The sequence below is a fragment of the Mustela erminea genome, chromosome X, assembly GCF_009829155.1.
Source record: "Mustela erminea isolate mMusErm1 chromosome X, mMusErm1.Pri, whole genome shotgun sequence".
In the NCBI taxonomy this organism is placed as follows: domain Eukaryota; kingdom Metazoa; phylum Chordata; class Mammalia; order Carnivora; family Mustelidae; genus Mustela; species Mustela erminea.
In genome coordinates this window covers 100,178,579-100,197,079 of record NC_045635.1, presented here as the reverse complement: position 1 = coordinate 100,197,079, position 18,501 = coordinate 100,178,579, and the positions used below count along the sequence as shown (strand labels likewise).

General features: G+C 48.1%; 1 protein-coding gene across 2 annotated transcripts in view; it reads left to right on the top strand.

The window, feature by feature from the left end:
• The window catches only part of TMEM255A (transmembrane protein 255A), a 49,896-nt gene that overhangs the window by 26,841 nt on the left and 4,554 nt on the right, over positions 1–18,501 (top strand). For both annotated transcript variants that reach the window (XM_032331314.1, XM_032331315.1), the window contains 2 exons: positions 6,842–7,004; positions 12,865–13,008. In XM_032331314.1, coding sequence (XP_032187205.1) covers positions 6,842–7,004; positions 12,865–13,008 — 307 coding nt within the window. The remainder of the gene's footprint in view (positions 1–6,841; positions 7,005–12,864; positions 13,009–18,501) is intronic.

Below are 18,501 nucleotides of genomic sequence, written 5' to 3'. Positions count from 1 at the left end.
TTAAAGGATGAGTAGGGAGTTAGGAAACAAACCAAAACGGGGTAGAGGTGGGGAGGGCATTCCCAGCAGTTGTGACCCCCTGTTTGGCAGGGGTAGGAAGCGACCACAGAGAGCTCACAGGCCATGGGAGTGACTTTGGACTTGACCCTGTAAGCAATTTAGACTCAACGCCAGACCCCATAAGCCACCAAATGCTAGAATGTGGAATATGGGGCTCTGAGGGCCTGGAAAGGGAAGAGAGGAAGGGAGTTGGCAGAGAGGGCCTGGCTGGAGCTAGATCCAGAAGGATCAGATAGATGCAGCCCCCTCCTCACTCCCACTCCCTCCTCTGGGTATTGGCGGGGGCGGGGGTGTCACTCTGGTTTGAGAATCAAGACCTGGCGGACTAGAGGCACGGAGGAGACATGCGGGACTCACACAAGCCCTCTCCCCCCTTCCCGTGTACGAGCCTCATTTCGTTAAAAGGTTTGGCGGGTGGAGGAAGAGAAACTTAAAGACTCAAATGAGGTTTGGGGATTATCTGGGAGGTTCAATTATTCATGTTGTAATAATAACTAACACTTGCAAAGGACTTCCGTCCTTCACAGCGGTGATGGAGAGGCTGGCTATAATTGTACTTCCTGAGCTCATCCTTCCAAAAATGATCAAAGGAATGTAAAATAGGTCCCACGGGAATTGGGGTTATTTTGCTATCTTTCCTTTTCCTCCCCTTGCCTCCCTTGTCCCACTGCTGTCCTTCTCTCCCCTTCTTCCCTCTCTCTCTCACGGTCTCCCTGCTCCCCCCCCCTCTGGTCCGCTCCCCCTCTTTTCCCACTTCCTGGTTGGGGTTGGGGGGCGGGGCGGGGCAGGGTTTGGGAGCTGGCCAGCACCACAGGTCTGAGACGGAAAAGAGGGGAGGCCAGCTCGGGGAGGGCTGCAAAGTGACTCCTTGCGCACACACCTTTCTCTTTGCAATTAGGTGTGTTGCTGGAAAAGCTTTGCACAAACTACACCCTACTTTAAATTACATTTAACTGAGTCCTCAGGTGAAATTTTTTTCCGAAAGTGGAGCCCCTGTATATCTTCCTGTCAATCTGAGCTTGATAATAACTGACTTTCTTACTTTCTTAGAGCAACGTAGGCCAGGATGGTCTTTAAATTCTCTGAAGGAATTTTATGAGGAGCGGTGCTAAACTCTGGGCTCTCTAGAGGCAGGGAACATGACTTCATCTTATCTATATCCCCAGGCCCCAGCACGGGACCAGGCATGAGTAAAGACCTAATGAAACAGGAGTGACATTTTTGGGAAAGTACCAAAAAGAAGAACACCTTCCTCACTAGTAAAATAAAATATTGGCTTAGGCAACTAAGAGCGGTCAAGGGATATTGTCCCTAAAGATCTTCAAGCCTGGAAATGGTTTTTACCTACCTGATGCCCGGAGACCAACCCCAGGCATCAGTCAAGGCCCTGTCGGCAGTGCTAAGTTTCCAAAGGCAAAGCCACTAGGAAAAGACTTCCTGAACTTTCCATCGGGAAACAGTCTCAGTGGGGTCATAAACTAGGGCCACGAGATTTGAAGAGGCAACGATCCTACAATAGAGGGGAAAGTTTTTCCTTGTCCATAGGCTTTTTCCAGTCAGTGCCAAAGAGACCTGAACTCCAGGCCTAAACAGAGCTAACAACAAGCATTCTGAGAGATGTGGGGACTTTAATTTTGCCGAGTGTGTATTTGTTTTCCTCACACGAAACCTATTTTTAATCAATTGCCAGCTCCTCCAGTCCATTTCCTGGAAAGGAGGCCAAGAAAGAAAAAAAAAAAGTGGGAACAAAAACATCAGGCAGTCATTTGTATAGTGCTATGGAAACAGAGTTTCTACTGTCCCCTCAAACCCACAGACCTTCTCTGACGTCAAGGCAGTGAGGTTTTAATACCAAACATAGATTATTCCATTTAGCCTTGTGCAGGAAGGTGGCTTTCTCTAGGACGCAGCTCCTCAAAGCCCTTCGCTCAGCTTCGGAGAGGTCAGGTCAATATCACTGGTTGCCAATGCGTCACCTAAAGGAAATGGAGGGATACGGGGTAGTCTGTCAGCTGTCTCCACTGGTAATAAAACAGAAAGAGATAGCTTACTTTCATTCATTCCTCCCTTCAACAAACTTTTACAGAGCTCCTAAAATATGTGCCAGGGACTGTTTGAGAAGAATAGGTATGGAGAAAGCATAATTTGACCCTTTTGGAACTCAGTTTACCAGTGGGGGTTGTGGGGAGGGCAGCTTAGTCCCGCATGCAGATTCCCAGGGTTCCAGGTCCCTATGGAAGGGTAGAAGGATGTCCTGCTGCCTTATCCAAGGTCTATTGCCTCCTCCTTTGTTAAATGATGACTGAAACACAGAGAGGCTATCTGTTTCTCCACGTGCACCCAGCAAGTTGAGAGCAAGAGGGTGAAAGCCTATATTGGGCAGTCAAGCTCATGATCAATGCCACAATCAGTCTTTGAACTCAGTTACTCATTCACCAGGTGTTTATTGATGACTTAGAATGTTTCCACTACTGTGCTAGGCAGTGAGGGAGACACAACAGAAGTGTAAGAGAAGACCCTCACCCTCGAGAGGTTACAATTTAGGTGGAGACGTTATGTCCAACTTGACTGTAACCTCTGCACCCAGCCTAGCTCTTGGCACTGAGTAGGCCCTCAATAAACATTGGATTCAATGACTAACTGAATTACATTTGCGAAGTGCCAGACTGAGAGGAACGTGCTGTCTGAGGCTGTGGGAGTCCAGGGAAAAAGCCAATGAATGGGGCACTGGAGTCCTTGTAGAAGACACTAGAGAGATGGTACGGAAGCTTCGAGTAGTGGGAGAGGTTAGGACAGGCAGAGAACAGAAGGCAGCACCCTCCATGCAGGGACAGAAATCTGAGCATAGGTTTGGAGTAAGTAGCCAGCATGGCCAGGCTGGGGCTCCTGGGGGCTCAGGCTAGCTGGAGGGTGGACTCCCTTCTAGAGTCAGATTATGGCAGCCTGAGGAATTGGAACTCTTTATCAGGAAGGTAATGAATGGAGAGCCACAGAGGATTATGATTAAATGAATGATTTAGTTTTCAAAATGTTCAAAGAAGCTTAATCGGGCAGTGGTAGGGTCTGGTGAGAGGGCCTTACAGTCTAGAGACTGAACCAAGTGGAATCCGGAATCTCACAGAGAAACAAACCACATTCATTTGCTAAACCCTGAACCAGATCTAAGCATTAATGTTCTTTCGCTTCATGGTTAAGTAAAAAATACTTCAATAGCTGCTGAACCTGCTCAAATTGGAACCAAACATATAGTATCTAAAATTATTAAATATTTTTAAACAAACCACTAACCTATCACGGTGGTGTGGTCTGCGCCTTTCAAGTGTCAGTGCTTCTAAGAACAAGAGTCTAAGGTTTATTGCCAGAGGCTGGCTCTTAGAAGGGGGGGAAGAAAAACAGCTACATATTTTGCCAGGGGCTCTTATTAGGTGCTGGAGTGGTGCTTTCGTGCATTCTCTCATTAAATCCCCCAAGCTCGGAGAGGTTAAGAAAGTTGCTGAGGGTCAGACAATAAACGACAAGAGCTTGGATCCAAACGTGGTCCCACTCTAGAGCCTTCTGTGCAGTACTGCCTGTCTGTGTGTACTCCCAGCCTGCCCTTTGTGTGTTAGGAAGTAGACAAAGATAACCTGGGGGAAGTCAGAAGCTGACTCTTCAGCCTCTCCTGGGCCCCGACAACCCCACACTCACCCTTACCCACCGACCTGCCTTTTCGGCAGTCCTATCTGTGCCTCTTTTTGGCAGTAAGCTATCTTTCTTTTCACTGCATAAATCTATTAATAAGTGATACTCTTGAGAGTAATGCCTTAAAATCCCAATAAATACGGGATATGTTCATATTTTATATCAGAAGCAAGAATTTTTCAAGAAGATAATGAAATAGGTCTTCTTTCCAATGTTATGGCTTGTGGTTTTGTATTAGGTTCAATGAAAAAAGATACGTGCAAGTAATATCCAAAAAATGTAGCATGAAATATAAATCTGATTTGCTTGATTGTAATTCATAATGATAGAGTAACAGAATTCCACAGTGTTCTATGTCAGTGGCACTCAGTTTTGATTTTGAGAGGCAGCAAAATGTCATGGTTAAGTACAAACTCAAGGCCAGAGTGTCCGAGTTCAAATCTCACCTCTACCTCTTAATTTCTGTCTCTGCCTTGATTTTTCTCATCTGTATGTAACAGGGATAAAAAATAGCCCCTACCACATAGAGTTACTACAGAGATTGACTGAGTTAGTGTTTGCAAACTGCTTAGAGTAGAACCAGGTAATAGTAAGGACTATAGCACTTTTTGATATTATAATTGCATTATTCTTCAGAATTGTAGATTTGATCGACATCTCTGATGATAGCTAGATATATGTATTCTTATTTGATACTCTCAGAAACAAAATATCCTACCTGCCACGAGTAATAATCACTTTGGAGTTACTGTGTTCATGGATGTACGAGTAATAATCACTTTGGAGTTACTGTGTTCATGGATGTACGCAGGGAGTCACAGGTCTTTAAGCTTCAGGCAATAAGATTTCTGTGTATCTCTTCCTGCTTATGGGTGGGCTCCAGCTTTGCCCTTGAACATACTGAAATCCAGTTCAAATTCTGATGAATGAAGACACCTTTAAAATCTTACTATAGAAGCTTACGATTTAAAACAGTGGGTTTCAGGGCACCTGGCAGGCTCTTGTCCGGGGAAGTGTGTGGCTCTTGTTCTCTGGGTTGAGAGTTGGAACCCAGGTAGGGAGTAGAGTTTCCTTTAAAAAAAAAAAAGCAACAAATAAAACAGTGGGTTTCAAACATCCTTGAGCTCGTTAACACAGATCCCTGAGACTCACCCTAAGACATTCTGCCCAATTCTGTGGGACTGGAGCCAGGCCTGGGAATCTGCATGTTGAAGCATCTCTTTCTCCAAGACATATGCGCGCACAGACACACAAATAATGCACTGACACACACAGGCAGGCGCGCGCGCGCGCACACACACCCATAAACGCAGATGGTTCTGATGCAGTCTGTCCTGTAACCGCGCAGATGGCAAGTCCTCAGAAAAAACACTGAAAACACTGATAGTAAAGAATCCTAAGATAAAATCATCTGTGATGCTGAAAAGTCTTTTCTGGCATGAACAATCCCTCCCTTTGGAGGTTAACCTTCAATTTTTTTAAGAGGCACAATACTGGAGATTCGTTAACGATTCCCAGGCCAAGTTGTAAGCTAGTTTGCAACATCCAAGAAGACAGGAACTTTCAGTCAATCAGCTCAGCAAGTGTTTATGTAGCACCAGCTACATGTCAGGAACGTTAGTGAACAAAACCGAGCAAAACAAACCGGGAGTCCCTGCCCTAGAGCTTCCATTCAGGTCCAAGAGATAGACAGGAACGAGTAAGTGCTGGAGACTAGCAATCCAAGGAGGGTAAACCTGTCAGGCAGCTCGGGCTGGGCTGCCGTGGTAAATACCATAGTCGGGGTGGCTTCAACAAGAGACATTCATTTGCTCGGAGTTCTGGAGGTTGCAAGTCTGAGATCAGGGTGCCCACATGGCGGGGCCTGGGGAAGTCTCTCTTCCTGGCTTGCAGACACCTACCTTCCCCATCCCCCATCGTGTCCTCACCTGGCTTTTCCTCGGTGGGTACAGATGGAGAGCTCTTCCTCTCTCTCTTTCTCTCTCTTCCACTTTCTATAAAGCCATCAATCCTATCGGATTAGGGCTCCACCCTTCTGACCTCATTTAACCTCAATTACTTCCTAAAAACCCTGTCTGTGTCGGATTGCAATCATAGTGGGAGCTAGGGCTTCGACTTGCCAATGTTGGAAGGGGACACAATTCAGTTCACAGCAAGTCACGTAAGAGATGGTGGCCGGGCGGGGAGGACCTGGGGGTGAGATTCAGGTTTGGGGCAGCAGCTTGTCTTCAGTTTTTTCCTGGGACGATGTTTTTGTATTTGTTGCTGTTTTATTTTGAAAGAGGAAATGGGGAAACCTTTGAAGCCTGAATTCAGATGCCAGCTTTTCTACTTATGACTTGGGCAAGCCCCTAACCTCTCTGTGATTCAGTTTCTTCATCTGGAAAATGGGAATGGTGATAGGACCCACCTCATAGACTAGCGTAAGGATTTGCCGTGCTATTAGAACTTTCTGCAGTGATGGGAATGTCTGCTCCAGTGTGGCTCTTAGGAGTGCGGCTTTTGAGCACTTGAAATGCGGCTGGTGAGCCTGAAAACGGAATTTTTTGTTTTACTTCATTTTAATTAATTTAATTAAACGGTGCCATGAGCAGTAGCTACCATATTCAACAGCACAGATTTCATGAATTCACATACGTAAAATGCTTAGCACTGGGCCTGGCACGGACCAAGTGCCCACTTACGCTATCTAAGACTGAGCACTGTAGCCCTTTTTGCTATTATAATTGTATTATTTTTCAAAATCATGGATCCGATCGACATCTGTGATAATAGATATGCATACATGTTCTGTTAGTGATGGTGACAAGGGTTTCTCTGGTCAGTAGGAGGTTTTGTTTTGTTTTTCGTTTATCTTTTGGATAAACAGCAGTCACATTTTATCATAGCGCCTCGCTGCCCCAGCACATTCATGGCTGTGCTGTCCCTCACCAGAGCTCCCCACCTGCTCACCTGTCTTTTTGCTGAGCTGCTTGATAGCCAGAGCCCTGGGGCGGGGGGGTTGTGTGTGGGAGAGAGAGAGAGAGAGAGAGAGAGAGAGAGAGAGAGAGAGACAGCCTGCTCCCCTGGGACTGACTGGTGTGTGCCTCTCCCCGTCCAGCCGCGTGGAGATCACCGGTGGGTACTACGAGTACATTGACGTCAGCAGCTGCCAAGACATCATTCACCTCTACCATCTGCTCTGGTCTGCCACCATCCTCAACATCGTCGGCCTGTTCCTGGGCATCATCACGGCTGCGGTCCTTGGAGGCTTTAAGGACATGGTAAGGAAGGAAGTGCCTTCCTGTTCCAGAGGCCCCTGGTGGGGGCCAAGGTAGAAGCTAGGAGGCTGGAGGCGATGGGGAACTCATGTTTTGAAGGGAGGAATCAGAGGCAGTTGCTTTAAGAATATAGACGCCTTCAAACAACTCAAGTTGAAGGAGCCAGGCAATGTCGTTAGTGTGCAAACATTTTTTGTTAACATGAGTTGCCCGTGTTCTTGAGGCACGTTCTGGGGGCGGGGTTGAGGAGCTGGTGGCCTCAATTCTCCCGTTCACGCTGGTTATGTAAACATAGCCTTTCGTGCTGCCCCGCCCCGCCACACACAAATACACACTGTTAGCAGGAAACCTTTCTGGGTAGTTTTTCCCTTAACAGACTGGGGAGAGATGGAAGAAAAGAGGTTTTTTTTTTTTTTTTTTTTTTTTTTTTTTTTTTTTAGCTCAGGTAAGAGTAATGCTAGTCTCCCCCTCCCCAGGAATTTCACCCTGGAGTTTCTCCAGAAAGATCATGTGTGCCAGCCCTGGGCTAAGCTGCTTGCACAGTCTTGCCCTCAGCCTCAACCTCCCTGAGATCCTGATCTTCCCTCTCAACCTCTCGCCATATTTATGCGTGCGTGTGTGTGCGCGTGCATGCACACGCATACACCATACAGAAGTGTGGGAGGACTCAGCCCCCGGGAAGTAAGTGCCCTATAATAATGGGCTTCTTCCTTCCTTTGCTTTTAAAGCATTTTAAAGCATTTCTTTGCTCATTTAACAAACCTTGACCTCTGATTATGGGGATAATAGCTTTAGTGCTACAGTTGTCAACCTGGCTTCCTATTAGAATAGAATTCCCTGAGGTGCTTAAAAGAGCCCAGATGCCTGGACCCCTCCTCCAGAGCTTCTAATTTAATGGGTCTAAATTGAGGACCTGTCATCAATATTTTTAAAAGTTCCCCCAGGTGGTTCTGTTCTGTAGCCAGGACTGAGCACCACCGCTCTAGAGGGGTCCCACTTGTGTTTAGGGAATTATTTTGTACCTCAAAGAGGTTTTCCTTTGACCCCGGAAATGAGGCAGTTAGCCCCTAAGCCCTGGGCTGTTTCTGTCCCATTTTGGGCTCCCTGAGGAATAGGAACCTGAAAGGCAGTTTGTAATTTGACCTTGGACGGTCACCTTGGACGGTCAAAGGCTCAGCAATGGAAAGTGAAAGGCTGGGTAAGACAAAGGGAAAGAAAACACTCTAGAGCTGGACCAGGTTGTCAGGAAGTTGAATGTTCCTGCTCCTGACTCCAAGTCAGGAGAATTCCTTCCTTGCTCACATCCAGTCTGTCTGTCTGTCTGTCTTTTTTTCCTCTCCCTCTCTCACACACGCATTTCCCCTTTTTTTCCCACTTTTTATTTTTTTAGGGAGAGAGAGAGAGAGAGTGGGGGTTGTGGTGGGGAGGAGGGAGAGGGAGACAGAGAATCTCAAGCAGACTCCACGCCCAGCGCAGAGCCCGATGCAGGGCTCGATCTCATGACCCTATCACAACCTGAGCTGAAACCCAGAGACAGGCCCTCAACTGATTGAACCACCTAGGCACCCCTCATAACACACATTTCTCATTCCTACACCCCTCCCCACTCCAGGGCAAGCTGAAGCATTAAGGGGTGGGGGACACATCAGCATAGGTGGGACCCTCGGAGGGAGGAGGTCTTGTAGGTCTGGGCCTGAGGGAGCTTTGGGGTGAGAGGGCTTTCAGGAAAGCTGTTTCTGGGTTGAGCAAAGAATACCCCATGTTCTTGGAGACTTTCCCCAAGGGGATGGGTGAAAGCTGAGGTGCCATGTAGAATGTGAGCCAGTCTGGCTGGAGGAGAAGCACTGGGGTTGGCGAGTTGGGGAGATAAGACAGCGTGATGGGTGTTAAGGGTTCTCTGGAAGGTTCCTAGTGCTTTCGGACCTGGGCAGCCGAATTGCCCTGAGGCTCAAATGCAGTGGGTGGCGGCTACTCAGCAGTCTCCATGGGGCTCCTGCAAGGAGTCGGTTGACCATCAATGTACAGGTTTATTTCTGGAATCTTCATTTCACTGTGACTTTTGATCTTTAGGGGGAAAAGGGATTTGTTGAGGGTCTGTCCTGAGAGGTAGCAGTGATGGTCCTTTACTCGATACAAAGAGTTTTTGCACGATTACTTTCTTCACTCCTCCTCACTCTTACTACCTGATGAGGTAAGTATTTCTGCCCCCATTTAACAGATGAGGAAATAGGCCAACAGAGGTCAAGTGACTTACCCAGAACTAAACAGCAGAGCTGGGAATGGAGCCCAGCTTTGTCCGATGCCAGAGCCTTTGCTTTTTCTACTGTACCCCAGCTGCCCAGGCCAACGTTTGGACATCCCTTTCCGGTTCTACAAGTGTTTTAACACACATTACCTCCTTTGTTTAGCTGCTTTAATTTAGAACAGTTGAAAGCGAGTTGTTTCCAGCTGTCCGGAGCTTCCTTAGGAGGGAAGGGGGCAGAGGGCCAGGGAAGTACAAATATCAGGCCTGGGAACTTGGTCAAGGACCAGTGGGGAAAACGAAAGACCAGAGCAAAGATCAGGGGCAAAGAATTCAATTCCTGAGATGGGAGAGGGCTCAATCAAACGAAGGGCTCCTTCTTGGGAGTGAAAGGTGGGGGCCAAGACGGAGCCCTTCGTTCGATGGCTTTACTAAAATGAGACGTGGTGTAGGCCATCCTGGAACATCAACCAGGTGAGCCTAAATACAGTCCTTGGCCTGGGTCCAAACACGGTTGGGGACTTGCGGTGTGCCTCCCCACTGAGCAGCAGGCCCAGGGATCTGCAGGGAGGCCCACTGGGGGCTGGCGGGTGAAAGCCATTCCTAGGGAGTGAGGACGGGAGCCAAGGGCTGGGAGCTGGCAGCTGTCAGGAGGATCAGCTAGGAGCTGCCGCTTCCAGAATGTGCCCTCCTGAGAGGGACGCAGATGGGTGTCCTCATTCCCTTACCAGAGGAGGCTTGGGGAAGAGGATCTTGGAGAAATATTTGATGAAGTGTCTTTTGACCCAAGATAGAAGTTGAGATGGGTCTTTAAAAGGACTGTATCTTGCCGTTTTCTCCTCATCGGTGTCTCTGGTTTGGAGGAAAGTGGGAGGCATAAAAGTGGCACGCTTTGCAAAGTCCGCAATGTCTCGTCCAGGCAAGACCGCGCGTTCACCATTTCCTGGGCCGCCTCGTAACCTCTTGTTTCCCTGAAGCTCAGAATGCGACTGATCAGTAATGGGGAGTCTCATAACCTTGGAGCCCCAGAGATTTTTCTTTCAGATTTTATTTATTTATTTATTTGAGAGAGCAAAAGTGAGAGAGAGCGAGCACGAGGCGGAGGAGGGTCAGAGGGAGAAGCAGACTGGCTGGTGAGTGGAGAGCCTGATGTGGGGCTTGAGCCAGGGACTCCAGGGTCATGACCTGAGCCGAAGGCAGCTGCTTCACCGACTGAGCGACCCAGCCCCCCACCCCCCAGGACCCCCGAGTTCTAACAGAAATACACACACTGCTGTACGCATACACAAATAGACACAGAGACCAGATCTATTGTAAAATCACAGTTAGCAGTGTAAGGCCTCACGAGACACTTACTTGGAGCCATCTCTTTGGCTCCTTCCCTGCCCAACCGTGTACCTGTCTTTGCTCCCCGGGCCTCTCTTGCCCTGTCCTTTCTGTCTACACTCTCTACCCTTGACTCTCCTCTCTCTTGTGCCTTTCCTGTGCTCACTCAGTCTTCCCCTTGTGCTGCTGTCTCTGTAACGGTCATCTTCCTTCCAAAGATGATCTCGCCTCCCTCTTGCCACCCCTCGTCCCTGGCCTCGCTGAACACACAGACATTTTTATAGATAGAGTTTACATTGCATGATTGTTTCTCTCTGGCTAGGTTTAGTTTATTTGCATAGAAGAACTGGTTTCATTTGGCAAGAGCTGGAGGGTGTGCTTTTAATTGACAGAAGGCCAAGGGAACATGCTTTCTGGGACTTCTTTGGGGATGAAATTTCTTCTTAGCCTTCTGGTGGAGAGGTAAGGGTGTTTCTGAGCACTCTTTCTCTATAAAGCGAGCCAGCCCTTGGAATGGTCAAGAATCTCAGCCCTCTCCCACATGTGGGAGGGGCTGACAAACATTTCTCTTCTTGTCTGGGAGCTGCATTGTAATGCCTGACGTTTGTAGCTCTTCAAGCCTCCGGGAGATGTAAACAGTAACCCACTCCAAGGAAGAGAGCAGCAGAACTGTGTTGAAACTTGCTATAAGGAAGCTTCCTCTGCCAGCACTCCCAACGTGGCTGCCTGGAGCCATTGCCAAACCTGCCCACACGTTTTCATCACTCCGGAGGAAGCTTCTGCTCTCCGCTAATGTGCAGTAGATATGTACCGAGAATCGAGACCCATTAGTTTTGCAGACAGCTCTTGGTTACCCACACATATGGCAGCAGTATTAACAACACGGAAAATCAGAAAAACATGGACCCTACACCTTGACCTATGTGGCACTCATAAGGGCCTGCTTGGGACAGCTGTGTTTGGGAACTAATAGTCAGTGGTCACTTCCTTTAGCGTGTATTTTGGGTCTTGTTCTTTTCTTTGTCTTTTTGGTTTTTTTTTTTTAATTGATTTCAACTTTTCTATAGGTTTGAATTTTTCAAAATAATAATTTTTGGGGAAAATGACGCCAGTAATACATATTAAAAAAAAAAAAAAAGAGGACCACCTACATGGCTTAGTCATTTAATGGTCGAACTCTTATCTCAACTCAGGTCTGGATCTCAGGGTCATGACTTCAAGCCCCAAGTGAGGCTCCATGCCCATTGTGGAGCTTACTTAAAAAAAATGAGGCGCCTAGGTGGCTCAGTGGGTTAAGCCTCTGCCTTTAGCTCAGGTCATGATCTCAGGGTCCTGGGATCGAGCCCCGCATCGGGCTCTCTGCTCAGCAGGGAGCCTGCTTCCTCCTCTCTCTCTCTCTGCCTGCCTCTCTGCCTACTTGTGATCTCTCTCTGTCAAATAAATAAATAAAATCTTAAAAAAAAAAGAAAGTGAGTGGTCCCCATTTACCTCCCCATACTGCTCCCCTCTGTAGAGATAACCACAGTTGACAGTCTGTTGTGAATCCTCCCAGGTGATTTCTTTTCATTTACAAATGTACATACATACATAGTTATTTGGGCCTTAGCTTTTATGTAAGTCAGGAATCCTGTTATGTGACATAGTGGGATTTTTTTCCCCCAAGATTTTATTTATTTATTTGAGAGAGACAGAGAGCATGAGTAGGGGGTAAGGAAGAGAGAGAAGCAGACTCCCCGCTGAGCAGGGAGCCCTGCACGGGGCTTGCTTTCAGGACCCTGGGATCATGACCTGAGCCGAAGACAGGTGCTTAACCCACTGAGCCACCCAGGTGCCCTCACTGCGGTTTTTTTAAAGACTTCTTTTAGGTTCACAGCAAAATTAAGAGGAAGGTATGGAGATTTCCCATGGCCTCGGTGCTGCCACCCCACACGTAGCCTCACCCATTAACCACATCCCCAACAGAGTGGTACATTTATTATCAAGGATGAACCTACATCGACAAGTCATTATCCTCCAAAGGCCATAGTTTACTTTAGGGGTCACTCTTGATGTTGTAATTCTGCGGGTTTGGACAAAAGTATAATGACACATATCCATCATTATACTATCATAGAGTAGTTTCACTGCCCTAAAAGCCCTCCACACGCTCCGCCCCCCCCCAACACACCCCCTGGCCACCACTGATCTCTTTATTGCCTCCTTGGTTTTGCAGGTGGCTTTCTATTCTTCTTATTATTTAACACTGTCTCCCGGTGATGAACGTTTATGTTGTTTCGCATCTGTGTTCTTCTACAGAACCCTACTCTGCCGGCGCTGAACTGTTCCGTTGAAAATGCCCATCCGACGGTTTCTTACTATGCTCGTCCTCAAGTCGCGTCGTACAATACCTACTACCACAGCCCTCCCCACCTGCCGCCATATTCTGCTTATGACTTTCAGGTATGCTTTGAGAGAAAAAGAACTCTCCGTGACTCTTGCTGCTGTTCGTGCTGCCTTGTTCTCTCCCTGATTACGGAACCTCCCTACCATGGACAAAGTAGCTAGGCCCTCAGCCCGACGGCCATCAGCAGCCTGTGGGGACTAGTGATCAGCTTACAGACAACAGCAAGGCAAGATAGGAGAGATGGGGAGGGTGGGAAAAACACAGGAAACAGAGAGATGGGAGAGAAGGAGCAAGGATCGAGGTGTCCCAGAGTGCCTTGATCGGCACCCAGGAGAGGACATCACTCACTAGCACATCAGTAGGGACCCCTGCCCAACTGTGGCTTTTCCCATTCTTCTGCCACTGAGAGAGGCCTAGTCCTGCTCTTTAACACAACAGACTCTGGCCAATGGATTGAATAGCATCTGTAATAAGGAACAATTCCCTGGTTTTCCTCCAGACTTCCTTAACTAGGACTATACCGAGAAAGGTTTTTTTTTTTTTTTTTTAAATAACAAAACCCCCTCCCCTTTTTTGCCTTATTATCTCAGAGATCCGAAATAGAGTTACCAAATTTGCACTTTCCCTTTTCCTTTTGAGCTGAGACAAAGCACAGAGAAATAGAACCAAGAAAGACACTTAATTAAAAGGCCTTCATTGTGTGCCGAGCACTGGGCTAGGCACTTCAAGGAAACAAGCAAAATGGTCTTTTCAACATTTACAGTGATCGTCAACCCTTGACCATAGAAGAGCGGGATTACACGGAAATCTGGTTAATTGAAAATTTGAGAACCAAAGGAAATACCTTTGAAAGGAGAGGAGCCCATAATGAATTTGCTTCTCCGAAGGGCCCCTGGGTGCTCCAAGGGGACATAAAGGCACGACTGTTTGGGGATACTTCCAATTAGCCAGCCAGTTTACAAACACAAAGCTCTTGGGCAACCTAATTTCAGCTTTAGATTCACAAAATAATTGAACCTGGAAAGCCCCGTTTTGTTGAAGACAGTGCCCTTTTGTTCAGCTCCGATGCTGTGCATGGAGGTCTAGGCCGGTATATTGCAACAGTAATACATGTGACCATGGACTTGTTCACTCTTATAAAATGCAGAACCAGAACAAGGAGGTGTCCATCAAAGCTTGGGAACAAATAGTGCTGGAACTTATTCTAAAGCCTACGATATTTACAGGTAGACAACAGAGGGAACTCATTCCCCAAATAGGTATAGACTGGGAAACACAAATCTGTTCAAAAAAGCCATAGATAATTTCAGCAGTGACAGAGGCAAAAGGAGTCCTTTAAGAGACTGTAGGGATGGGACCCCTGGGTGGCTCAGTCAGTTAAGCATCTGCCTTCAGCTCAGGTCGTGATCCCAGGGTCCTGGGGTTGGACTCCCAGCTCAGCAGGGGATCTGCTTCTCCTTTTCCCTCTGCAACCCCCTCATGCTCTCTCTTGTGTGTGCTCTCTCTCTCAAATAAAGAAAATCTTTAAAAGATAGAGAGAGGATGCAGGGATGCTGAAATTAACACAGGAGTAAAAAGTAATTAAAAAGTCATCCCCAGGGGGTACCTGGCTGGCTTAGTTGGTGGAGCACACAACTCTTGATCTCAGGATCTGAGTTCAAGTCCCACGTTGGGCATAGAGCTTACTTTAGGAAAGAAAAGGTCATCCTGGGATGGAAGGGCCACAGATACATAGGTCCAGCCCCAGAAGCTGTCAGATTTTAGGAATTTTCACTTTCTAATGAACTCCGAAGTAGGAACAATCATCCCCCTGGTGATGGTCCTTGTACACTCTAAGATAGGAAGCCTGTCTATAGGGTATGGAGACATTTCTCTGTCCATTGTTCCTCATTCAGACACTACCCCAGGGATGAAAACAAGATTGACAATGCCAATGGTGACTTGGGCTGTTGGCTTCAGTCCCGTCACTGTTTACTCTGCTCCCATGTGCCAGGCACTGTGCTAAGAGCTGTGGATATAAAGATTGATTGCATTAAGAAATCAGGGACTTGAGGGGCATCCGGGTGGCTCAGTTGGTTAAGTGTCTGCCTTTGGCTTGGGTCATGATCCCGGGGTCCTGGGATCGAGTCCCACATCGGGCTCCCTGCTCAGCTCACCCCCTGCCTTTGCCTCTCCCCCTGCTCGTACTCTTGCTCTCTCTTTCCTCTCTCACAAATATAGATAAATAAAACTGTAAAAAAAAAAAAAAGAAATCAGGGACTTGAATGGGGAGTGGTCAGGGGACAGCAGTGGAGACAAAAAATAAATAGACAATTACCCAGAGTGCTGTGGAAACCCAGAAACAGGGTCCCTAACCCAAACCTACACTACCGGCAGGGATTTGTGGAAGCCTCCTCTTTTTAATAACAGCTCCCATTCCTTGAGCCCTTGTTCCGCACCAGCTGTGGTGCTAAGGTCTTCACATATGTCATCCGATTTATATATCCAATACAAACATCATCCTTTGGGGGAAAGAGTCTTGCCATTGCCCGTCCCTTGTCTTTGGAGTCTGTCTGACTCTAGATTGGCTTGAAGAATTCTTTGGGGGAAGTTATAAATCTGACCCCAGCATAGATCTTTTCCCCTAGTTATTTCAGGACACTTATTTTTTTTACCAATTTAAATTACGGGCTTCTTAATCATGACTCAGAAGGAGTCTCTAGAGAGTAAACTCTCTAATAATTTAATTATTAAATTGCTCCCCACTCCAGGAGCTGCTGGGACACTTCTCATACCTCTCCTGGTTCTTTTTCTAGATTTGAGCGGTCTCTGTGTTTTCTCATTGGAGACTTCAGAGTCGGGTGGTGTGGGTTTTGAGTGATGTGGGTTTTTAAATTTCTTTTAAAGACTTTATATATTTTAGAGAGAGAGAGAAAGAGAGAGAGGGCACCTGGGCAGGGGGAAGAGCAGAAGGGGAGGGAGAGGAAGAGAGAGAATCTCCAGCAGATTCCGCACTGAGAGCAGAGCCCATGTGGGGCTCAGTCCCAGGATCCTAAGATCATGACCAAGAGTCAGACACTCAACCAACTGAGCCACCCAGGCGCCCCAAGTGATGTGTTTTTAGGTAAACTGTTTCCTTCTGGAACTTCAGTGGTGTGCTTGAATTGAGCTTTCTTTTGTTCACCAACTTTCATTCCCTTCTAGTTTCTTTTTTTTTTTTTAAAGATTTTATTTATTTATTTATTTGACAGACAGAGATCACAAGTAGACAGAGAGGCAGGCGGGGCAGGGGGGTGGTGGAGGGGAGCAGGATCCTTGCTGAGCAGAGAGCCCAATGCGGTGCTCAGTCCCAGGACCCTGGGCTCGATCCCAGGATACTAGGATCATGACCTGAGCTGAAGACAGAGGCTTTAACCCACTGAGCCACCCAGGCACCCTGCCCTTCTAGTTTCATAGGAGGAAATACCAGTCTTTACCCAGGAAAGCCAAGAGGATGAGGGAACACCTTGCTTGCATTCCTAGATAAACAGAAAGCAATCAGCAAAACTGCACACCAGCTCTGACGATAAATCTTCCAGAAGGACAGACCTACCCCACTCTTCCCCGCCACCAAAAAAGAGCCAGAGCTTCCTTAGGATCTTCTCAGATTGAAAAAGGGCCCACATCGCAGATGACTTTTCTAGACTTTCTTCTAAATGACTTCCCCATTCGGGTCATTTCTAAATAGGACTATATATGTAACTTTGTGTTTGAAAGATGTTGCTCCTTTTTACTCCAAGGCTGATAGAAGAGAGAGGAAAAAGAGGGATAGGATTTTATTTTAATCCCTCCAAGTTGTGCCCTCATTGGGTAGCTGTCCAGTTAGGAAGCTTAGGAAATATTCCTTGTGGTCAGACACGACGAGGGCTTCGCTCTGGCCAGATGGCCCTGAGGAGGCTGTGAGGGCTGAGCAGGGAGAAACGGGACTCTAGCAAACATTGGACTCCACGGTGTCCTCGCTTCATGAGCTCCCCATCCCCCAAGACAGGAAGGATCGAAACTGAGGCTACCTTGGCCTCCTCACTAACCTCCCCACTCACTTCCGTTGCCCCGACGACGCTCATTTCCCTCCTACCTGTACATTGGTTTTAGCCAAGTAGCCCAAATTCCGCAGGGTATAAGGCATCGGGTTCTACTTGCGCTGGGAAATTCAACCCAAGGGAGCTTTATGTAACAACTCAAGGGTTCCAGCTGTGCTTCCCAGTCTGGCCCACCAGGTGGGTCCCCCCCTTCACTCACAGTGAGCTGCCTCCTCTCCCGTCCGCCTAGTAAGCAAAAGTCTCAGCCTACGCAAAATGCAGGCGCCTGTGTTTATGCTCGTTATCAAAGCCTGTGAAGGTACCGTAGCCACCAAAAATGACCCACTAGAGATTGGACTCATTTAATGGGAGGATCGCTTTAGTCCTGGGGGAGGGGGTGCATGGCACGGGCTACCGAAAGCCTTAGAAGGCTGTGCTGCCCCAGTTTCTCTCTATTTCCCCCTCGCCTACCAAGTGTGTTCCACCAGGTGGTGGAGGGGCGGGCTGGGGGGTCATCCTCTGGTAGCACCCTCAGCCTGTGGCTCACCCCCCTTCTCACCCCCGCCTCCAAGGAGCGACTGGGCAGGCGGCAAGCTCGAAGTGATCATGGTGGCCCAGCAGTAGGCTATTTAGATGCTTTTCATGCTTTGTGGTGTGCGAGAATTCAAAGCTCTGTTCTGCTGAGCTGCCTGTCCCATTAGTAAAGTCGACTCCCACTCCCAGGCAGGAACCAAAAAGCACCAGGCCAGCTCCCCAGCTGTAACAAAGCCAGATCCTTCCCAAGGTGCCTGCTGGTTGCTAGGAAACTACGTGCGGGTCCTGTGGGCCTTGCCCTCCCCGCCCCCGTCCCCCCCAACCCCGGGCCCCAAGGGTGTGTGGACTGCAGCCAGTTAGCTCCCTAGCTCTGCCAGGAGTCCTTCAAGTTTATCCTTAAGACTCCCAGCGTCCTCAAAGGGAAGTGAGAATCATACCACTCCCGGCCGCTTGAATTCTTCCCAAACATGAAAGCAAGAAGTGAGAACCAAAGGCCATTGTGTCACACACACACACACACACCCCTTTTACTATCAAAGTGTGCAACTGCCACCCTCGGTGGCTGCTGCCCACAGAAGCTTCTCGCAGCACCTCCCGGGACAGAACTGCCTCTTGCTGCGCTGTTGGAAGCTTGCGCCTCCTGTCTGGGAGCACCTAAACCCGGCCTCCTCGTTCTCACCCTCCCGTGGCGCCTTTAGGAGGGCCCAGTGCCACGTCTCCAGTCCCTGGCATGGAGACTCTTGTCCCCACTGGGCTGAGAGGACAGTGCTCTCCCTTGAAAGCAACAGGGGAGGAGGGAGTCCTGTAGTGCAGGATGGAAAACTAGGAAGTCCTCCCAGAGTGGAGAGACAAATTGGGATTTTAGCAAGGAATCGGGCTTGTCTTAAGTTCAGACTCAAGTTGTTTTGTCTTTAAGGGTTCTGCAGGTCCTTTGACTCTGTCCATTCCTTCACTCAGGGCTGGAAGAATGAATGGGGT